Raw genomic sequence first — 22,374 nt, 5'->3', positions numbered from 1 at the left:
ACCTGCCTCCAGCAACACACGTCCTCGCCCACGACGGGCTGAGTTCACCTCCAGGAGCCTCCGTGAGTCTAGGAGCTCCAAGTAGCTGCTCAGAAAGGCCGTCCGCAGCACGTGCCCGGCCGTCCTTCGGTGATCGACAGGGACAGCTCAGCAGCTGCCCCTGAGGGGCTGGGAAGCAGCCTCCAGCGCCCCTACCAGCCAAGGACGCAGCTGGCTGGCCGGCCGGGTGGTGGCGGCGGCGGTGTGGCCCGGGGCCCAGCCCTCCCGCCTCTGCCCGCAGCCTCCTTCCACGCGTGCGGCAGGGGGCCTTCACTCCGAGACGGGAGGGGCCTTCACTCCGAGACGGGCAGGACGTTGCGGCTGTGGGAGCCCCCGGCCAGGCCCGAGGAGCGGAGGGAGCGTCTGTGGAAGACCCTGTTCAGAATCTCCTTGTAGCTCCTGCGGTACTGGTGCCGCAGCAGCGAGTACACGAAGGGGTCCGACGCCGCCTTGCCGTAGGCCAAGCACTTGGACAGCACCCCCCAGTGGGCGGCGATGGGCACCGTGGACAGCTCCAGCAGCCTGCGGAGAGACGGAGGTCGTTACTGCGAGGGCACCCCGCCTGGCGTGCTGGCCAAGCCTGTGTCCCCAGCCTGCTCCCCAGGGAACGCGGGCCACCAGGGCGACGGCAGCGGGCACTTCTCACTCCAGGGGCTACAACTGCGCACCTTCCGCGTCTGGCTTCACGGAGACCTCGGAGGCAGGACCCTCTCCGTGTGACACGTGAGGGCACAGACGTCCAAGGACAGGGAGTCCCTGGGCCAAGGTCACAGGACCAGGGCATTATCGAGGCGGGACTGGAACCCGAGCTCATCGGAGAAACGGGCTAATCGCTAATACTGTCCTGGCCACTGGCCCCACCTCCGCTGCTGACCAGCTGGTGACCCTGGGCTGGCGGTTTCCCTTCCTCGTGCCTGGATGCTGTCTGCGGGGAAGACAGTGCGGTGCGACCGTGTCTGCGGCCCTCCGAGTGGGAAGGCCGAGGCTTTGCTTCCGGCCCGGCTCCCCACAGCAGGCTGCCCGGGAGGAGGCTGAGCAGGGCCTCGCAAACATTCTGCAGTCGGAGCCCTTCTCGCGCCGGGAAAGAACCCGCTGGCCAGGAGCCTCTTCCCGGGGCTGGTGGCCCGTGGCAACAGCGGCAGTCGGGGTCCCCTGGAGGGGCGAGGGGAGGTGAAGCTATGTCAAGGGGCACAGCCTGAGAGTCCTCCCGGGACCCATCCTCCAACCCCTTCAGGGGTGCTGCCGCCAGGCGGGCAGCTTCCTCTGTGAAACCCCCCGAGTGATGCCCCCGTTCTCTCTCAGGCGTGCCCAGCGCCCTTGGCCACGTTGGACGTTATTCAGCATTAACTAAGGTAGAAAAGGCCCAGAGCTGGGGGAGAGCTGAGAGGTCACAGGTCGCCCTCCCCCCTCCCACAGTCCGGCGGGCAGGGAGGGAAGGTCCCCCGTCTGGGGTGGCGCCTGCAGCACACTGTCCTCTTCCCTCCGCGAGGTGGGCGCCCCAGCTGAGGACACAGGTACGGAGGGCGGAGCGTGGGCGGGGACTCTGGCTGCCCTTCTGTGGGTGAGGCTGGGAGGCCAAGCCCGTGGAGGGACCAGGGGAGGCCGGTGGCCATGACCCTCACACAGTTCCTCAGGCAGTCCATTCGGGGTCCCCAGTCGGCTTCCTCAGCACCACTGTCTGCCCGGCCCTCTGGCCCACGGGGGATGTGGCCACCTTCCCGTTCACGTCCTCGGGAGCCCGGCAGGGACAATGAGCTGTGAGCATTTGGGGGACCCGTACTTCTAAGAAATCTATTTGGGGGAGTGATGCATGTAAGGAGCCCCCCCCCCCATTTAGAATTCACACCTAACAGGCTCAGTGAAGTCGCTGGAGGCCAGCAGGTGCTGCTGTGGACACCGAGGGCTCTTCCGAGGTGTCTGGTCTTCCCTGTGCCGCCTGCTCAGTCCTACCACCTTGGTTGTCCCAGAGGAGTTATTATAAGAGTCGCACAGCATCGAACCACCCAGCAGGATCAAAGTGATTATTTGCAGGTTCACAGAGCACAATGACTCCATCAAATTTCACCGCTGAGACAACTAAGAGGTAAAATTACTGCATTTGCTTCCCAGGGACTTTCTGTAGAACCTGGGCTCCCCTGCTCAGTGCTGGTACTTCCCAGTGAAAGTCTCCTTCGGGCCAGGTCCTTGAGGCACACACTCTGACCTTACGATGATCCCGCGGAGGGGGCTGCATTCCCATTTTACAGACCAGGACATCGAGGCCCAGAGACCGAGCAGCAGGCCAGTGTCCCCTCCATGGAAAACCCGGCTCCATCTAACGTCATCCAAGCCCCGACTTGGGGCCACCCAGGGATGCAACTCTCAGCAATGATTTGGGCGAGGTGAGCTCTGGGGCCCTTCGAGCCCTGGGAACAGTGTGTCCACGAGGTTGCCACGAGCCACCCAGGACGCCCATCACTTCCCCGGCGGACAGCGCACAGGAAGACTCCTGCTCTGTAAGCTCATGTCGGGGTCTCCAGGCAGAGATACTCGGGGTCAGCACAGGCCCGGCCACCGCTCCGGTGCGGCCACTGGGGGAGGCTGAGGCCGGCCGGGGTGCCCCTGCCAGGCTCACGGGTGGCTGGCCTGCCGCCAGCTTTCCCTGCGCACTTGGGGGCCCGTCCGCCACCACAGCCGTGCACCTGCAGCGGCCGGCTCTGCTCTGTCCCGGCTCTGATGGCTCCAAGGCCCATCTGCGCCAGGGGACCGACGGGCAGGATTTCCATGCTGCCCTGGTGGCTTCTTTCTCACTGCAGATCTGAGCAGGTGTTTGTACGATCACGTGATCCCGTCAGACCACCTCTCACAGAGGGACACTCAGCCATGTTCCCGCCAGGAGAGGGGCGTCCTTGTTCAGGTCGGGCGCGGTGGCCCTGCCCGTGGAGACAGCCCTGCTCTCCTGCTGCGTCCCTGCTCCTGTCGGTCTATTGGCCCCTTTCCTGCCCCCACCCGGCTCTGACCGAGAGCCCCGCGTTAGGGAGCACCGGGCCCGGGTGCGAATGAAGCGGGATTGGTTTCCGTTTCTCACAGCCCCCGTTGGGTGGAACTGTGCCTCCTCGATTCCTACGCTGAAGTCCTACCCCAGGACCTCAGAAGACCTTCCTCGGCAACAGGTCCCCGCAGAGGGAATTCAGGAGGTGAGGTTATTGGGGTGGGCCCTAGTCCCTGATGACTGGGGTCCTTATAAAGGGGGTCAGTTGGACAGGACGCACACAGAGAACAACATGTGACCATAAAGGCGGAGGTGGGGTGATGTCCTCTGAGCTGAGGGACACCAGAGACTCCCAGCGGACCCCAGCAGCTGGGGGGGCCTGGAGCAGACTCTCCCTCAGCCTCCGAAGGCACCGGCCCTGCCAGCACCTGATTCTGAGCTTCTGGCGCCCAGGACTGAGACGGCACATTTCCGCTGTGGAAGCCACTCAGCCGTGCCCCCCGCAACGCCGGGCAAGGTGCCCCGCGAGCAGCCGAAGGTGGGGTGAGGAGGTCGTTCAGCCCCTGTGGCTGGTCATAGGCCGCACCCCATTCCTGGAGCCCAGTGTGGACCAGGGGGGGGGGCAGCTGCCGAGGCCTTGGTGCCCCCTCCTTGACCTCACGCCCCACCCTGCCTGGCCTTCCACTCAGCACCAAGGTGACTTTCCGTGTGTTGCCTGGGTGTTCCCTGGGGAAACCTCTGCTACTCGGCTCCGCTCGGGGGAAAGGCTTACGCTTCTGTGCTCAGAGTGACCCGCCGCCCTGACCCGCCTGGCACAGCGCTCCCTCCAGCTCTCCCGGAGAACACCCTGGGCTGAGCCCAGTGCAGAGGTCAGGGTGGGGGGGTGGGGGAAGGGAGGGGAGGGAGGGGGAGGAGGAGGGAAGGAAAGGGGAGGGTGGGGGAGGGTGGAGAGAGGTGGGGGAAGGGAGGGGGAGGAGGAGGGAAGGAAAGGGAGGGAGGGAGGAGGAGGAGGAGGGGAGGGGGAGGTGGGGGAGGGAGGGCAGGTGGGGGAGGGGAGGCAGGACCCTGCTGTGAGTGCCAGGGGTCTGGGCGTCTGGGCTGTGCCTGGTGGGAGGCCAAACGCCTGCTGACCAGTTGGAAGCAGAGCACAGACGTGTGTGTTATTCTGACTCAAGGTGACCGTGCAGATACCCAGGTCCCACCCCACCCCAGTCCTGCACCCCTGGCCCCACCTCTGCACCCCTTTGCTCTGCAGTTGTTGGGGGGCCTCCCGGGAGCCGCTCCTCTGCTTTCTTGGCAGGAAGCCTCTGACCGGGGCGGACAGTCTCTGTGCCGACTGTCACGGCAGAAGGTGGCCGAGGCCAGGGAGCCCAGCCCTTGCCCTCACGCACAGGGACCTCTCACCCCTGCCTGCAGCCTGGCAGTCCTGGTCCCGGAGGGAGGGTGGGGTGCACTTGCCAGGCCTCTGAGCCCCAGAGAGACCGCCGTCTCAATTCAGCCGGACAGCAAAAGCCACAAGGAGACCGAGTTCTGGGGCAAACAGGAACAGCAGCCCCGGGCCCCAGCTCCTCCCTGCGCACTCCAGGCTGAGCCTCGGAAGCGCTTCACAAACACTGTCTCAAGCCCCTCCCCCCGGGCCTCCCTCCTGCACAGGGGCGGAGCCGGCCAAAGTGATGTGTGGGAGCCACTGGCCTGGAGGTGGAAGACCAGGCTTTGGACCCTGGAACCATGTGCCTCCTGGGGCCCGGCTGCCCCTCCAGCTTCTCGGCGGGGTTACAGGATGCGGTCAGCGACCTTTACTTTTGACTCTTGAACCTGACATGGTAAATTGGCACCTTCTCTTAACCTTCTCCATCATCCCTTCTCTCTGACACACGCATGCACACGTGCACACGCATGCACACAGATGTGCTCACACATACACACATGCATGCACACACATACACATGCACACACACACTCTGTCCCCAATGCAACATGGGTCACAGAACATTCTCTGGGAAGCCAGCCAGATGTCTGCCCCAGACTTCTGGGCAATTGGGTCTGTGTGTTCAAAGACCTGTAAGTAATAAGCTGACAGTTCAAATTTTCATGAGACATTAGGATGGAAAAGACATCTCATCACTAGACTATTAATGCTGGGCGGCCACCCTCTGCCATCCGCAGGATTCTGCGACTGTGGACAGCGCAGCAATGGTGCCGTCGGAGCCGCAAAGCCCCGCTCCGTGGCGGGCCCGCACAATCATTTGGAGCGTACACCGTCATGGAGGTGACAGCCCTCCGCATGCTCCCCGACATGCTCGTTCAGTTCAGGAGACATTTAATCAGCTCTCAGGTGGCAGTCTGTGGCAGGTCTCCAGGCCCTGCTCAGATGCTCTGGGAAGAGTCAGGCATGAGCCCGGCTTCGGCGACGCGGGAGCCGAGGTGAGTGGGCACGAGCAGAAGGCCGGGTCTCTTAGCAGGTGAGGGGAGGTGGAGGCTTCCCAGCACCTCCCACTGTCATGTGAAGTGCCCAGTGCGCCGTGGCTGGTGCAGATGGTGGACGTGTCTCTCTGAGGGGGTCTGCGGCACGGTCAGCACCACGCCAGCCAAGTCTGCCGATGGCTGCAGCCACCAACGCTGACTGCCGCTGGTCCCCGCTCAGGTCTACCCAACCTGCTGTCACCAGGTGGGAGATCAGAGGTGACGCCACGAGAACCGGCCACTTCTTCCAGGGAAAGGACTCAGGCCCGCCTGCCTTTCCCCTGGGAGCCTGGAGCTGTGCCTGGTCACCAAGGATGCTGGGGCACAGGGCGTGGGGTCGGCCTGCAGGCGGCGTCTCCGTGTGTCCGGTGCCTGGTCCTGTGCCCTGGAGATGCTGCTAAATCACTGCCGCAGGTCGACCCGCCTTTCACCCTGGGTTCTGCCGGTTGCTGCGTCCCTGGGGACTCCTCCACTTCTCTGCACCTCGTGAGATGCGGATGCCAGTCTTCACTTTGCAGGAGGGCTGTGCCAAGTGCAGGCAGGTACTGGTGCCTCCCAGTACCTGGTGTGTGACAGGTGTTCGTGAGTGACAGGCGCAGTTATAAAAATGGCCTGTTCCCTTATAACAAGGGAATAATGTAAAGGGAGCTTGAGAACCTGTTGGAAGACTTGAGTGGTTCCTGACCTGAGAATGATACTCCCCCTCTGAGAACGCTGTCAGGCAGAGGGGGCTACACTGGGGACCAAGACAAGGGGGTCCCTGCCCAGCGGCCTGATCTTGGTCAGCTCAAAGGGGCTGGCACATCTCTTCCCGAAGTCGCGATTCCGCCAGCTCCGAGGTCCCCACAGCTGTCGGACGTTACCCCAGACTCCGTGCCTGGCTCTGTCTACAGGCTCGGTGGGAGGAGGCTGCCTGGGGAGAGACCATGCCAGCTTCCGCGCCAACAGCTCAGTGAGGGTTTGAGGGACACTCCGGCAACCTGCTCTCAGTGGTCTCAGAAAGGGCAGCTTTCCGGTGCAGAGCGGGGTGTGGGCACCAAGCGCCTCCCCCATCGCTCTGGAAGGAGAGAGCGAACTTCACGCTCTCGGCGGAGACGCAGACCCGAGCGGCAAGAGGGCCCGTGCGCAGGCTTGTTCTAGGCCGAGCCAGGCGGGACACTGGCGAGTCACTGGACGCAGGACAGGCGGACACTCGTGGGTGGCATGGCTGTGCATATGGCCCACGGCCCCCGCTATTGACCAGGGTGTCGGGCTGAGCGTGCCGGGGCTGGGCTCTATTGCACCCGGCGGGCAGTGGGAACCCGGCCACTGCAGGTGTCCGCCCATCTTCCCCTTGCCTGTCCTTTAGGGCTTCCTGGTGCTGGGCCCAGGATAAAAAGTCAGGACGAGATTTGGGAAGCACCCGAGAGAGATTTTTACAACCCTTTTAGTTCTGAGTTAAACCTAAAGGATTCAAGGCTACAGAGAAAAGGCGCGCACCTTCCTCATCGAACCTGCCACGTCCACGTCCACGTCCACGTCCACGCTCACCCCAGGGCGCTGCCAGCCACCCCACAGCCCGCACCGCCGGCCAGACCCACCTGGTGACCACGTAGGGCGCGAAGCACACGAGGAAGGTCCCGATGAAGGTGCTGACCTTCTTGGTGGCTCGCTGGCGCCTCCTCTTCTGCTCCTCCAGACAGCGTTCCCGCACACTGCAGGGAGACAGGGGCAGGTGACTGCGGCCGCCCGTGTTCCCACGGGCCCGAGGGTGGGAGCTTGGCTACGCAGCCAGGGTGCCCGGGGCCAAGCCCTGGCCTCGCTGGCTGTGTGACCCCTGTGCAGCGTGGGTGGCCATCTCATAAAATGCCGCCGAGGGCTGTTTTGAGGATTACGGCACAGAGCACACAGATGCAATGTGTTCAATGCGTAACCCAGTCAGCAGTGTCCAAGCCAGTGCAAATCATACGAACTCATTCCCGTGACTCGCGCCGGCCACCGAACGCCAGCTGGGCACTAGGTTCTCTCTCTCCCGCTATCCTGACGACAGCGGGTCCTGCCAGGTGCGCCTCACCTGCCCTGCGGTACGGGGAAGCCCAGGGCTCAGTGAGGCCGCGTGAATCTGCTCAGCGGGGACGTGGAGACAGGATCTGAACCTGCGTCTGTGTGAACGGGCCTCCTGTCCTCCAGGGCGACCTGGCCCCAGGGCACTGTGAACGGGCCTCCTGTCCTCCCACCTTTCACCCCGTGCCGTCCAGCCCCAGGCCCCAGCCCTGCTGGGAGCTGCGGACACCACTCTATGGGGTCACCGAGAGAAGTCACTCAGTTCCTTCAGAAACCGAGCTCGGCGACGCTAAGAGACTGTGACGTCCCTGGAGAATCGGGGACACAGCCTTGAGGGGGACACAGCCGCCTACGCCTCTCTCCCACGCCCTGTCCCGAGAACAGACATGGGAGCCGTCTCCTGCAGCCACAGGGAAGCGCCGAGGACCCGCGAGGCGGCCGTGACCACCGTCCAGGAAAGGGGGGCCCGTGCTCCACCCCACGGGGCCCAATGGCGGCCTGTGTTTTTCAAAGTAAAGCACAGGGGTCCGGAAGTGAGCAGGGAGGGAGACTGGGCAGAGCTGCCCAGGGAGTGAAGACCTGCAGGCCAGGGCGGGGCCGCAGTGCCCTCGCTCGGAATTCGCTGGCTGCTGGACGGCAGCAGGGGCGCAGCACGGATGCCGGGCAGCCCCCCTCCTTCCCAGGATCCATGACTCCAGCTTCACCCAGACCCTTCCTCATCTGTCAAGTGCACGGAGGCCCCGCCTCCTGCGGGACTGTCCCCCTCGGCCCGGGCCGTTCTGGGAATGTAGAGAGTTGGAGAGGAGGTTCAATTGGCTTCGTACTGGCTGAATATTGATTACTCATGACTAATATTGCTAATTCCTACATCAATAACAACCCCCTGTCTGGAGTCTTTAATTAGATCCCGTGATCGGGGCTGCCATGTAGGGAGGTGCCGCGACATCACCTCGTCCGGAAAGTCTGAAGAGTACAGTGGGGGAGGGGCAGGTGGGTGACTTCGGTCAAGGTCACTTAGCAAGAGTCAGCCTTAAATCTCCGCGCTCCATGTACACCCGGTGTCTGCCGCTTAGCGCCAGGGCCGTCTGGCTCCGGCCGCGGGTGCGGGGCAGGGTGGACGTGGAGAGAACTCCCCACCCGCAGGAGTTCTGGGTGCCGTGAGGTGACCAGCTCATCTTGGAGTGCCCGAGGCTGTCTCCATTTTAAACCGCTAAGGCCTTCTTGTCCCAGGAAAACCAGGACAATGGTCACCCTGGAGCGCAGTGTTTTTTGGCATATTCTCCACAACACGGGACTTTTTGTTTTAACGTTGGGTATTTCTGCCCACGCCTTCAGTGCGATGGCGGTGAGACGTGCTGCAGATTTGGGAAGGAGCCGGGTGTGCTGGGCCGTCACGGTGCGTCACCCCGTGGGAGGAGAGCACTCGGGCCATCCCCGAAGATGAGCACCGAGCTCACACAGCTCAGCGAGGGGGTGGCGGCACTGGGGCCGGGCGCCCTCCAATCTGTGCCCCCGACAATGTCGTCCGTTTCTCAGATGCCTGAGAACCACCCAGAGGGTGTCGGGGTGGATGCTGCACCGGGACCCTCATGGGCCTGGCCACGCCCCTGCCCTGGGACAGACAGGCCGGACTCTGTCCTATGTCATGCGCGGTACGAGAGAGCCTCTCACCCACCCACCCAGCTCCCAGATGGGAAAACAGGGGCTCAGAGCAGGGAGGGACTTGCCCCCAGGAGTGGGGTACAGGTGAGGGTAGATGCAGTCGCTGGCTCTCGGGGTGGCGCTGCTGGTCAGAACCCCGTCTGCTCCCTTGAACTCTAGCAAACAAAGGGATGTACTTCTCTACCTGAGCTTCTCTGATCCCAGGACGGAGCAGGTTGGTGGGAGCAGGTGGGGGGGGGCAGCCTCAGGCTCCGAGGGGACAGTGCCGTCCTCACGCTTATCGCTGGGGGGCAGCACAGTCTCAGAGGCTCGCCACGCCCCGAGCAGCGGCAGGGCGACTGGGCACTTGCCATCTGTGCCCTACCGCTCACGGCTCTGCCAAACCCAGCTCCTCGGACGCTTGCAGCCCCGAGAGCTGTGATCTCATCGGCAGACGAGGACACTGAGGCCCAGCAAGGTCTATGCCATGCCCAGGGTCACTCAGTGAGCTGGGCACAGACCAGGATTCATTCCAAGTCTCCTGACTCCAAGATCTGGGGTGTGTCCTCCAGACCCCGCTGCCTCCCACAGATTACTGGGCGGTGAGCGAGCTGCCACACGGATTCTCCAGGTATTCCCGGGCCGCTGGTGGCCCTGGAGGACCTCAGAGCCCGGGCAGTGCAGGGGCTGGTGGCCCCGGAGGACCTCAGACCCCGGGCAGTGCAGGGGCTGGTGGCCCCGGAGGACCTCAGACCCCGGGCAGTGCGGAGGGCTGGTGGCCCTGAAGGACCTCAGACCCTGGGCAGTGCAGGGGCTGGTGGCCCTGGAGGACCTCAGACCCCGGGCAGTGCAGGGGCTGGTGGCCCTGGGGACCTCAGACCCCGGGCAGTGAGGGGGCTGGTGGCCCTGGGGACCTCAGACCCCGGGCAGTGAGGGGCTGGAGAGCAGAGGCCCCCTGGGCAGATGTGAGGCCCAGAGACAAGCATGGGGCCAGCAGTCCAGATCTGCTCGGTGAGGGGAGCGCCCCACTCTCTGGCTCTCCCAGGGTGCTCCCCTGTACAATCGAGGGCACAGTGAGGTACCTCCACAGGCTCTTCCATCCACTATGCCACAGTCTGGACCCTCCCGTGGCACTCAGCCGCCCCAGCAGACCTCGGCCCCAGGGTGCGTGCTCCCCCATCCTGCTCCATGACGCCACCTCCCTGCCGCGGGTCCCCCTGTGTCCCACATCAGCAGACGGCCGTCTGGCGGCACCAGGTGGGGACCCGCATAACGAGTCCGGAGCTGTGGTTTGGGAGCCTGAGCCCAGCCCGCTGGACAGCTGGAGGGCCAGGTGGGAAATGCACGCCAGGAACCCACGTTGCTCTGTGGCCGCAGTGACCGGAGAAACTGCCACAGGAAGGCAGGCGTGGGGACTGTCTCAGGGTCCCAGGTTTGACCCAGAACAGAGGGTCCGCGAGATTTGCTGACGTCGAAGCGAAGGAGCCCGGCTGCCACTCGCCTCGGTCAACACTGTGGGACAGTGGGCACCACCAGGGAGCTTCTTGACCACCCTGGGCCTCAAGGAATGCAAACCGGTCCCTCTTAATTAAGCCTCAGGAGGTCGTGACTGTGGTGGCCAGTGAGCAGTGCTGCCCTCGTCCAGATTAGGGAGCCTGGCTTTGGCTGACCTGCCATGGTGCCCCCAGGTGCCCGGCTCTCGGCACCAAACCAGCCCAGGAGGTTGGGCTGGTCTTCCTGGGCCCTGGGTGCCTAGGGCTTGGGGTGCTAGGGGCGGTCCCCGAGTTAGCTCTGCAGTGTCTCATTTGTGCAGGGGAAGAACGGAGAGCGAGAAAGAAGACTGGGTCAGCTCTCAGGGAGCCGTGCCCGCCCCCGTGGTCCACGGGCCACCCTCTCACTCTGGGGACACAGCCCCCAGAGGGAAGCAGGCGGTGCTCTCCGAAGGGGCAGTGAGCTCTGTCACCGCCTCTGTCTGTGACCTCAGGCCAGCCCCAGCCGGCACCACCCAGTGGCACCTGGTCCCAGAAGCCCTTCCCGCCCCAGCAGGTGGGTGCTGCCCCTTGGCCCTGCAGGGTCCCACGTCCTGGGGGCAGGGGCTCCTCAAAGCATTCTGGGGCTTAGAGAAGGTCAGAAAGCCCTGGAGGTGGGAGGAGGGGAGAAGAGGGGACCGGGGTCAGCAGAGCAGCTGTTCCTGCTCCCGAGACCCCTGAGCTCTCGGGGTGGAGAGTGAAGCCGGCCCTACACCCTAGATGGGTTGAGAAGGAGCCATAACCCCCTTCTGGACGCTGGAGGAGAGCGAGACGGCGTGTGAACCGATCAGAAGAACTGATCCCTTTCGTGCCCGGCCCTCCTGCACTGGCAGACCACCGAGACCACCCACTGAGGAAGGGTCCAGTCCCGGCCCCCGTCCTGGGGCTGCACTTTCTAAGGTGAGGCCCCGCCCCTCGTGCTCAGAAGGGGCTGACTGCCCTGCAGCCGTGGCCTCGGGAAACGTCCCTAAATGCCGGGACCCCGTGGACGCGTGCAGTGAGCCAGTGCGCACGCGGGTGGCCTGCGCACCGTGCTGACCTCTCCGGTACACACGCAGTTGCTATGTGAACACAGGGCTTGCGAATCCTCATGGGATTCATCAGCATAAGCCGGGAAGGCCGTTGGAGAGGGACAGTGAACACCGACAGGTGTGCCCTGTGCAGACATGAGGTTCAAAGACTTCCCTTCCATGCTCACAGGCAGGAAAAACTCGGGCCGAAGGAACCTCTGCTTAGACTGACACCTCCGGTCTGTCCCTCAGCCATGAGGTTGCTTCTCCCTGGGAGGGGGATTCACGCCTGGGGAGCGCCCTCCCTGCCCCCGGCCACCCCCATCAGGGCTCTCTGTCTGCTTCACTGTCCTGCCTTCTGGGAGCCAAAGTCCCCTTATCGAGGGTCCTGGGCAACAGAGCCTGCCCCTCCCTGGGCCACTGGGATACAAAATAGCAGAGGCCACAGAGACGCCACCAGCCTGTCCCCCTCCTCTCGGAAGGAAAGCTGAGGTGAGCTCAGGACGCCTCCGCCAATGTCTCCTTCTCTCTAGGGGAGTCTCAGGGGAGGGCAGAAGTTCCCCGGGGGTACTTGCACCTGTCCCCCCCCAAGCTGCCTTCCTGTGAAACAGCCGCCAGGTGAGGGTGGAGGGGGTGGGAACCTCAGAGGTGACACTGTCCATCTGTGGGCATCTGGGCTCTATGTCCAGGAGACACAGGGCAGCGCTGTCCTGGAAGGACAGGGAGAGGTCCCCGCCCCCCTCTCCTCGGGCCCTGCGGATGCTCCTTCCAGGACCCACAGAGGGAGGCGCAGCCTCGGACTCGCCCGCACACACGCGCGCCAGGAGGCAGGCCGCGCAGAGCCCGGAGGAGCAGCTCGTCCCAGTGTGAGAGCCCTTGAGGAGCCCCCCAGACATCTCGGCCACTCTCTCAGGGCCCCAGTGGAACCTTTAGAGGCCCCCATAGGCTGTTGAAAGTGGAAACCACAAACACATAAAATTAGTATAAGAAGTCCAACGGGATTCTCACCGTGACTTTCACCCTGATGCTTCAAAAAGCATGTATACTGTTTGGCCCACGTGTCTGTCTTAAGACAGGCAGGGCCCCCCCCCCCCCCGCCCAGTTTCCCAGAGAGAACATGGAGACTCAGGGGCAGAGGTCTTGTCCAAGGCCACACACTGCAGCATGGGGTTGTATGAGCCCCCTTCCCCCACAAAGACGCCCTCCGCACCGAGTCCCAGGCGCCGGCCCAGCGCCCTGCCTGGGGCGCCCTCACCTGGGGTGGATGTCCACGAGGAGGACGAGGGTCTGCATGGTGATCACGTCAATGCGCTTGCAGTGGAAGCGGGCCACCTTGAGCACCTTGACGTAGGAGCAGCAGAGCACAACGAAGGACAGCAGGAAGCTGAGCGCGTGGAAGGCGCCGGTGAAGACGGCGAAGCGCAGGCGCTCGTCCGGGCGGCGGCTGCACAGCGTGCAGGACGCGTACAGCTGGTGGAAGCCCAGCCAGGACAGGGCGAGCGCGGTGGCAGGGAAGGTGAGCGCGTGCAGCCACGTGTAGGCCACCATGAGCGCGGCATCGCGGAGGCGCATCTTGGCACGGTAGCTCAGCGGGAAGACCACAGCCACCCAGCGGTCAATGCTGAGCGCGGCCATGCTGAGCATGGAGTTGGTGGCCAGGAAGGTGTCCAGGAAGGCGACCAGACGGCACAGGCGGTCGCCAGCCGGCTGCCGCTGCGCCACGACGCCAGCCAGCGTGAGCGGCATGTTGACCACGGTGCACAGCAGGTTGCCGCACGTGAGGTTGAGGGTGAAGAGCGCGGGCGCCTGGCGGCGGATGTCGGCGCTGTGCAGGAGGCAGAGCAGCACCAGCGCGTTGGACAGCAGCGAGACGCCCATCGTGCCCACCAGCAGCCCCGCCAGACCGGCGTCCCACGAGTTCATGGTGCGCGCCTGCCGCCTGCGCTCAGGGTCCGCAGTCCGGCGCCACCGCGGGGCAGCCCACCGCCCGGCGACCCCTGGTCCCCGCAGCCATAGCTCCCTGGAGGGCGCGCGGCCCCGCCGGAGCCCCGTGCCTCCTCCCGGGCCAGCACCTCGGCGCGCAGCCCCGCCGGAGCCCCGCGCCACCTCCCGGGCCAGCGCCGGTGCGCCGCCGAATCAGGAGCTTTCAGCGCCCTCGGATCCTGGATGCAGGCGCCTGCGCCCCCGCGCGCTGTCTCCGCTTCCTCCTGCCCTCACCCCATCCCTCTGTCTCCGCTCGCGCACCCTCCTGCTCCCTGGCTCTCTTCCTCCCCTCTGTCTGCTCCGCTCGCTCGCTCTCCCTTTCTGCGCTCCCCTCCACCTCTCTCTCTCCCCCTCTCCTCTCCCTCTCTCTCTCTTCTGCTGTGCTCTCTTTTCTCTCTCCCACTGCTGTGTCTCCATCTGTCTCTCCCACCCCCAATTTTCTCCTCGCCTCTTGTTCTTCCCTCTCTCCTCTCTGGGGAATCTGGTGGCTTCTATCACAGAAGTCTTCATGATGCGCGTGCGCACACGCGCGCTCACACACGCACACACACACACACACTCTGAGAGAACCAGCCCTGAGGGCTTCCGGGCAGGGTGACTGGTTCCTTGTAGCTGTCCCACCCCCTCACCCCTCTGTGTGTCAAAGCCAGGCTGAGTCTAGGAAATCTCTCTGAGAAAGGGGGGGGGTGCACCTGGGCACCTTCACACCTCAGTGCCACCTGTCCCAAACTGAGCCCTGGCCCGGCGAGACCTGGACATGGAGGTTCTACCCAACCTGTTCCCCCTGAGCTTCCCAGGGCTGATGCTCTTCCCTCTCTGGGCTGAGCTGGGAGCTCGGGAGGCTCCTTTTGCTGAGAGGGAAAGGAGCCCCATTTCTCCATTCAGTGACCAGGGGTCTGGCTGAGGGCAGCAGCTTAGCAGCTTCCCCTGGGGGGGGGGGCTCAGTCTAGGGTGCCCTCTTCCCATCACCTGTCAGCTCAAGCTTCAGCAGCATCCTCAGGCCTGGTGGGGGAACACGGAGACTCACTGTGACACCCTGAGCATCCGCAGCCCGGAGAGGCCTTCGTCTGACCCTGACCCGAGGGCCGCTCAGATCCATCTGTGCACAGCCAGCCTCAGCAGAGCCTGGTGTGGCGGATGCTCAGCACCCCTCCGAGTCCCGGCTGCTGCCGTCTGCCTGTCAGCTTGCACACGTCTGCCTGGGTCTGCGAGGCAGCACGCTCCAGTCGTGGGGCCTGAACGATACATGCGTGTTTCAGACACGGCAACGGAGGCAGAAAGAGTACACGTGACAGAATTGGTAGAGAGCGAAGCCAGTCCCTCTAGCTCCACAGACTGGCCCTTTCTGCGAACGACAGAGGTCCTCGGTCCCCTTGGCTGCAGCCGGACTGGGCCTCCCTGAGCCTCGCGGGATAGTTTCCTACACGGCCAAGGAAAGCAGAGGCCTGCTCCTGGCCTTGACGCGGCGTCTCCATGGCCCCTGTGGAGGACTCAAGAATCCGGCCATTTGATTAGGGGCCGTGAACTCTGGAGCTTGGCGTGGGGACCACACTGTGGCCAGATCAGCATGTCATCTTCTCCAAGCTGGAGAGGAGCAATGGGAGGGTCCATGACAGCGTTCACGTGAGTCAGTGAGTGCAGTGACGGCCCTGAGGGAGGGCTCCAAGCAGGACTGAGTCTCACCCTTCTAGATGGGTTCCCACAGCTCCACGTAGAGGCAGGCTCAGTCCCCCAACATGGGCATGCTGGCGGCAACCCTCCGGCCAAGGCGCCACGGGTCCATCTTGACGAGTGAAGGAGCTGAGACCAGAAAGGTCCACAGTTGGCCAAGGTCACTCTGGTTAGCGCCAATAGAGAGAACAGAATGAATCAATCCAGATGGCAGAATCATTACGGGACCTGGCGCTCACCTCTGGGTGACATGCAAATCCATGTTCTTTCCACTGAGCACACACAACACGCGTGCTCCTAGCGAGAGGTGGGAGACTGAGGTGGTCCTCTCCACGGCTATTTTTGCAAAGAGTTGAACAGAAACTGGACTGTCACCAACGCCCCCAGAAGAGGCCACCCTGAAGTGCGTGGACACAGCACATCCCTCTGAGGAGTGGGAGGGGTCTGGGTTTATACAAGTGGGGGATGGGCTAGGAGCTGGCATTCCAGGGGCCAAAGCCTGGTGCGTGTTTGCGGTTCTGCAGAGAAGGTGGGCCTGCAGAGAGCCAGAAAGAAAGATGGTGGCAAGTCCCAATGCCAGCCCAATGCCAGGCTGAAGGACAGAAAGGTCAGTTGCCTTCAGATGGCACCTTCCAGGACCTAGAGCATCCAGCCACCCCAGGGACGCATCTCCACCAGAGCCACGCAGGAGGTCTCCGTGTTCAAAGCGCTCACACACCTGCTATGTCACGTGACCCTGTGCAACCCTGGGAGTCCTGGGGTTGACAGAGATGTTGCCATTGCACAGCAAGGAACTAGATGCCAGAGGTGATGTGCTTTGCACAGGGACATGTGGCTGGTGAGCTGCCCTAACTCACTGTCCAGCACCTCCCTGCTGCCAGCTGCTGCCCACTGCAGACTGGTCTCTCTCTCCAGGAGGGCCGTTCATGCTTAGCCCTGCACCAGCCCTTAAGCCAAGCCAGCAGAATCAGGTGGCTAGAGTCCATCCAACAGAACCGTCAGGCCTCTGGCTCCCTTGCCCCTGTCAGGGAGGAGAGGACCTGGCTCTCTGGACAGGGCCTTTGCTACTCTTGTGTCTCCATGGCTGTCCCAGCCCCAGAGGCCAGACACGGAAGGAAGTGGGTCCAACGGACAGAAGGAGGAGCCTGCAGTCTCTGTGGGTGACCTTCTGGGGAAGTTGAGGAACCATGGTCTGGTGGACTCGGGGTGCTGGGGACAGTTATCGAAGGCTTGCTGTGATGCAGACACTGCCTACCTCATTTAATTCGCCCTTCTCAGCCTCCCTCTAGGAGAGAGGCTGTAGTTACCCCATCACACCGATGGGGACACTGAGCCTGAACGATAAAGCAGCCGTCCGGGGTGCCAGGACTCCTGGGGGGTGATGAGACCAGACTCCCCGACTCGGCCCCCGTGCTCCTGGTCACTGGTCGGTCCCTCCCATCTTCTAGTGATGTGCAGTCAACCACCACTCATATTCTTTTACCCTTTGCCCCCCTTCCCAGACTGGATGCTCGGGCCAGGTGCCAGCCGGGTGGTGCGGGAAGTCAGCGTGTGCACATGTAGAGTCATCTGAGAACTCCCTGGGGCCCAGGCCTGCGGCTGAGCAGTGCTGTTCATTTCTCAAGCCACTGTTGGCAGGACGGAATGGCTTCCAGTGGAGGGAGGGTGATGGGGCTTTGCAGCTCAGCAGCCTGCCCAAGCCCCACAGCGCGTGGCCGGCCTGAGCTCAGGATGCCCAGCCGCCCCGGCTCAGGCCTCCACCAGCTGCAGCACGGAGCCCACCGCTGGGCACACAGAAGGAGCCGCAGCCCAGCTAGCGTCAGCCGGGACCACACGCCGGGCCATCCCTCTCCCCTGGACTCACACAGTCAGCCAGGGGGGTTGCACTTTGCCTGGAAACTCCATTAAACCGTGGCAGCGGCTTCTTTCTGTGCGAGCTGGACGGGCTCCAGAAGAACAGAGACATGCGGCTGATCTTCCTGAGTGTTGGGCTGGGAGGCACTGAACCGGCCCGTGGACAATGGCCTCTCCGAGGGGGGATCGGCTTCCGAGGAGGTGTGTTCATTTCCTGTCTCTGAGCTGCAGTGAAGCTTGTCTTGTATCCCCAGGACCAGAGCCTTCAGAGAGCTATTTCTCCAGGTCCTTGTCCCACCCCTGCCTGGCAGTTCATCGGGGGTCCTGCGTGGCTGGAAGGCTCCGGCTCCTGCCCAGGGTTGAGTCCCAGACAGATCAGCACTGGGGCGGTGGACAGCTCCTCTCCTCCCATCCCTCTCCCTGCGGGATTAGCCAGACACAGCAGCAGCAGCTGCCATTTACTGAGCAGATACCGGACTGTTTCCTCCCATTTAGCAGATTCAGAAACAAAGGCTCATGGCCACACCTCTAGTGAGGGGCAACTCCAGGTCTGTTGGGTTCCAAAAACAATGCCACCCCATCATTTCGAAAAGTGGGATGTTTATAAACCGTGTCTTCCACTCCCTCTGTGCAAGCCCCCCCTTCTAACACACCCACGGCCAAGTGCACGGCTGGCTGCTCCCTGTCCTGTGTGGTCTGACTTGCTCTGGCTCCGCGGCGCTTCCTGGGACCTGCACCTCTGTGGGTACGTTCCCAGGGGTCTGAAAGGGAGACTCCCTCTGCTGGTGATTCTGAAGTCACCCTAGGTGTGCCCTCAGCAGGCCATGGGAGGGGGCCCTGGTCTGAGTATCATTTGTCAGTTCTTGTCCGTGGGAGGAGCCTCGGGCTGGCAGCCCTGTGCAGACAGCGCCCCGCACTGGAAGCCAGGAGTCAGGATTCTGGTCTTGTCACTTCCCAGACGGGCTGCGCCTTTGGGCAGTTCTCGCCCTTCTCCTGACCCCGAGACCCTCCCTGTGAAGGGTGTAGATGGAGGAGGCCACCTCCCGTGTGACCTTCGGCTGCCTGAGGAGGCCACACCAGGGATCTCGAAGGGGACAGACAGCAGGAAAAGGGGGCAGAGCCAGGCATCATAGGGCCTCCTTCCTGTTCGCCTGGAACCCAACCCCTCCTGCTGCAGAGGCAGCTGAAGCCCACGCATCACTCCTGCCTCAGGGGTCTGCATGGGTGGGTGTGGGGGAGGGCTCACCTCTCCAAGGGCCACTGGCTGAACAATCACAGCACGCCCAGCTCCGGCCCTCACCGCACCCAGGGGCCTGTGTGTGCCCATCAGGCTGCGGTGTGTGCATCTGGGACAGAGCCTGCCTGCGGTCTGCTGGGGACAGAGGCCGTGTGTGCATGAGTATGCACACCTATGTGTGCACGTGTGTGTATGTGTGCAGGAGTATGCGTGCCTGTGTGTGTGCATGAGTATGCATCCCTGTGTGTGCACATGTGTGTGAGCACGAGTATGCATGCCTGCATGTGCACGCGCGTGTGTGTATGTGTGCACGAGTATGCGTGCCTGTGTGTGCATGTGTGTGTGTATGTGTGCACGAGTATGCGTGCCTGTGTGTGTGTGCACGGGTATGCATGCCTGTGTGTGCACGGGTATGCATGCCTGTGTGCATGAGTATGCATGCCTGCATGTACACGTGTGTGTGTGTGTGTGTGTGTGTGTGTGTGTGTGTGTAGAGAGAGTCAAACTGGCTGGATGCATCAGAAGGGTTTCTCATGGGTTGGGAACAAAGGGAAACCGAGGCATACGTCTTACTAAACGACTCGACTCTTCTGGGGTCTCAGTAAGATTTGAAAGCAGGAAAAACGTTTTTAGTTTGCAGGAATACTGAGGAGCACTTTATGAAAAACCAAACTATTTGCTCATGGCAGGGAGGTAAGGAAGGGGAATTCCTCCCCCAGACCCAAGGTTGACCACCCACTCTCAAACATCACTGCCAGCGGCAGAGGTCACTCTGAACCAGAGGGGGTAGCTGTGGCACTGGAGGATCCCACCAAGAGGTGTCACACTGGCCTGGCCCGGCCGGACGGGAGAGGAAGACTGTCCCCTCACCCGCTCCCCCACAGGCGAGGTCGTCCAGTAGCCGATCAGATCCCCTGATACACACAGATGACATGCTCAGATGCCCAGCAGCACTGAGTCTTCGAATTATGAACATGATACATGTCTGTACATATATGTACTTGATTCTGTACATTGACTTTGAAAAGTTGCTAAACTCCTTTATTGTTTCTGGGAGCCCTTCCGTCGTCCCCACGGGCTTTTCTATGAAAGCAGCCGTGTTGCCTACAATGCCGTGCCCCTCATTTATTTCTGGTGGTTGAAGTTCCCTGGTTTGGACGTGAAATGTGAGGAACAGGTGACAGCGAGCTCACTCGCCCGGTTCCCGGTCCGAGGGGCAAACAGTCGGCTTTCACCACCACGCTCAGCTGCAGGTGATCTGTAGGTGTCCTGTCTCGGGTCAAGGAGGCTCCCTTTCGTGCCCAGTGCCCCGGGGTTTGCATGCCCATGGACGTGGAGACGGTCGCGTGGTTGCGCTCTCACCCCCGTGCGGTGCGTTACGTGGCCTATTTGCAGGTCGAGCCAGCCGGGCGCCCCAGGGAAAAGCCCACTTGGTCTTCACGCCGTCTCCTTCTCATGTTCCGCCTGCTCGTGGTACCTGGGGGTGTGTGCATCTACATTCACGAAGATGTTAGTCTGCGTGTCTTTCTCTTTTGATATTAGAAGAAATAATATGAGGTAATGCTGGTCTCAGACAGTCGACTGGGAAGTGTTCCCTCCTATTCTAACTACTGAGAGATATTGTACAGGACGAATAGTATTTATTTCTTAAGTGTCTGGGACAATTCACCAAGGAAACCCTCGGGGCAAGGGTTTTCCTCGTGGGGAGGTTTGAACTATGGATTCGTTGAATAGATAGAGAACTGTTTGGGTGCTTTGAAGGTCATGACCCCCCCCTTCACAAGGGGTGGAGAAGCAGCAGCCCACACGGGCGGAGGTGGGGCAGCAGGCTGGATTCTTTCTAGAACTTGTGGAAGGGAAATGCTGTACATCTCCGCACACGGCTGCTTTGCGGGGTGAGCCGTCTTTGAAAGCTGAACAGAGAAAGTGCCTGTCCCCCTTCCTACAGCTGCGGTGTCCGGGAGCTGGGCTGGGACAGACGGACTGACTGCAGGAGAGAATCCCCAGGATGGCATAAAACCGAGTGCAGAAGAGCTTGGGGCCAACACAGCAGCCAGGCCAGGACAACGGAGGGGAGCGCAGGTGTCTAGCCAGGACTGGGTCAGGGAACAGGGCAGGGAAGTAGCCTCAGGAGAGAGCAGGACTCTTGGCCAAACCCTGCCCGGCTTTGAGAGGAGACTCTCATGTCTTTGCCAACAGTGAGTCTCTGGCCAAGTCAGCACAAAGCCCGGCTGAGGATTTCGATGTTGTCAACAGAACCTTTTTTGGTTTGTTTTCTAGCAGAACACTTTTGTTGATGTTCTATGGAGCAGGAGCCGTCTGGTATCGTTGGCAACTCCCTGACTTTCCTCGAGTGCATGGTCTCTTCATGTCACGCCCTAACATGTTGGACCGGTGCAAGCTGGGATTTTCGACGTGGCTGATGCCCACGAGGCGCCTCCAGTCTGCTCGCTGCTGGGTCTCTAGTGAGGCAGCCCATCCCTTTAGTCACGGCCACCGAAAGCTAATAGGACCCAAGCATACTCTACCGCAGCTCCCCATTTTCCAGATGGGAAGGCAGAGGCCTGGGCAGGGGAGGGCTGGAGAAGCTTCTAGGTGCCGGCAGAACCGGGGTGTTTCCACTTCACGGCACATTATTATCCCCATGTTACAGAGGGCGTTGGGGAGAAACCGCATCTGGCCCGAGCTCTGAATGACGCCTGTCAGCCAGCATCAGGACCAGGGGCTGCTGGGCTCCCAGGCCCGCAGTGGCAAAGCCTGTGGGGTTCTTTGCCACCCCAGGCGGGTTGCAGCCAATCAGGGAGGAGCCGGAGCGTCAGCCGGTGACGTCCGGAGAGCAGGCTGCTTCCTCCCCGACTGCCGGGGCTTCTCCACGCGCTCTGTCCAGGTTCAGGTGAGTGCGTCCAGGTGCACTTGGAGGTGGAATGGCACCCTCTCCACCAGTGGGCACAGCACCCATTCCAGAATAGCAGGCCAAGGCCAGCAGGCTTCAACCTGATGGTCCTGAATCCTGAAACCCCGCAGAACTGCCCGGGGCTGGCTCCGCCCCATCCCGCAGCTGCCAACAGGAACTCAGGACCCAACCCTATCGTGGAGATGCTCCAAGCCTGAGCCCAGACCCAGGGCCCTGGTTCCCCTGGGCTGGGCTGGGCTGGGCTTGGGTGAGGTTTGCTGCATCCTTCCATGAGGGAAGGATTTTAGGTTTTTCCACGTGGCAGGAACCTTCGAATCAGAGGTGACATCCTCGACTCTCCCCCACCCCTGGCTGACCCCCTGGAGGTCCCGCTTTTGTTCCTCACTGGCTTTTTCTCTGTGAAATACAGTTAGAAACATCCTGACGGGCTGACAAGAGAGCTGGCCTTAGAGAACACCTGTCGCCACCAACACCCGAGAAACAAGCCCGGGGCGTCTTCGCACAGTGTGGGTTCGGAGGACTGGCTATTTCTGAATGTTCAGCGGGGGCGGTGGGATGCTGTCTTTGTGTTGGCTCACACACACACACACACACACACACACACACACACACAGTCTTTCTTCCTTTTCTTTTCTGTAGGCACGAGACAGCACATTAATACCTGAGGCAATAGAATCAAACCTTATGTCCCTGGTGCTTCTTTTTCTAACAACTCTGGTCACAGAATCATTTGTTCCAACCCCCCCACCCCCCTTGCAATAAAACTGTCCCAAGAGGACAGGACCATACCCCAAGTCCCATAGCCAGTTATTTTAAGAAAGGTGGTATGTTTGTAATGGACAGACACCCAGTTTGAGCTGGTCCAGGCAACAGGGTCATTGGAAGAAGCCTGGATGCTTGAGCCACCTGGAGGCGGGGGTCCGAGGGGCCGCCCGCCCCTCTCCGCGCCCCCTCCGCGCAGGGCATTGCTTTCCCTTCCGATGCTTATTAGCTTGATGGGTAGAAATTCGGTTCCTGTT

General features: G+C 62.1%; 1 protein-coding gene across 1 annotated transcript; it reads right to left on the bottom strand.

Annotated features, from left to right (window-relative positions):
• Positions 1-332: 332 nt before the first annotated feature.
• Positions 333-13,647, bottom strand: GPR26 (G protein-coupled receptor 26). The gene is made up of 3 exons (XM_036265859.1): positions 12,952-13,647; positions 7,054-7,167; positions 333-561 (listed from the first exon to the last, which is right to left on the bottom strand). Exons 1-3 carry the CDS (start codon positions 13,617-13,619, stop codon positions 333-335), a joined length of 1,011 nt encoding a protein of 336 aa, XP_036121752.1. The 5' UTR covers positions 13,620-13,647.
• Positions 13,648-22,374: the final 8,727 nt, after the last annotated feature.

Source organism: Molossus molossus, unplaced genomic scaffold, assembly GCF_014108415.1.
Source record: "Molossus molossus isolate mMolMol1 unplaced genomic scaffold, mMolMol1.p scaffold_m16_p_17, whole genome shotgun sequence".
Classification (NCBI taxonomy): domain Eukaryota; kingdom Metazoa; phylum Chordata; class Mammalia; order Chiroptera; family Molossidae; genus Molossus; species Molossus molossus.
This window is presented reverse-complemented; position numbering and strand designations above follow the sequence as displayed.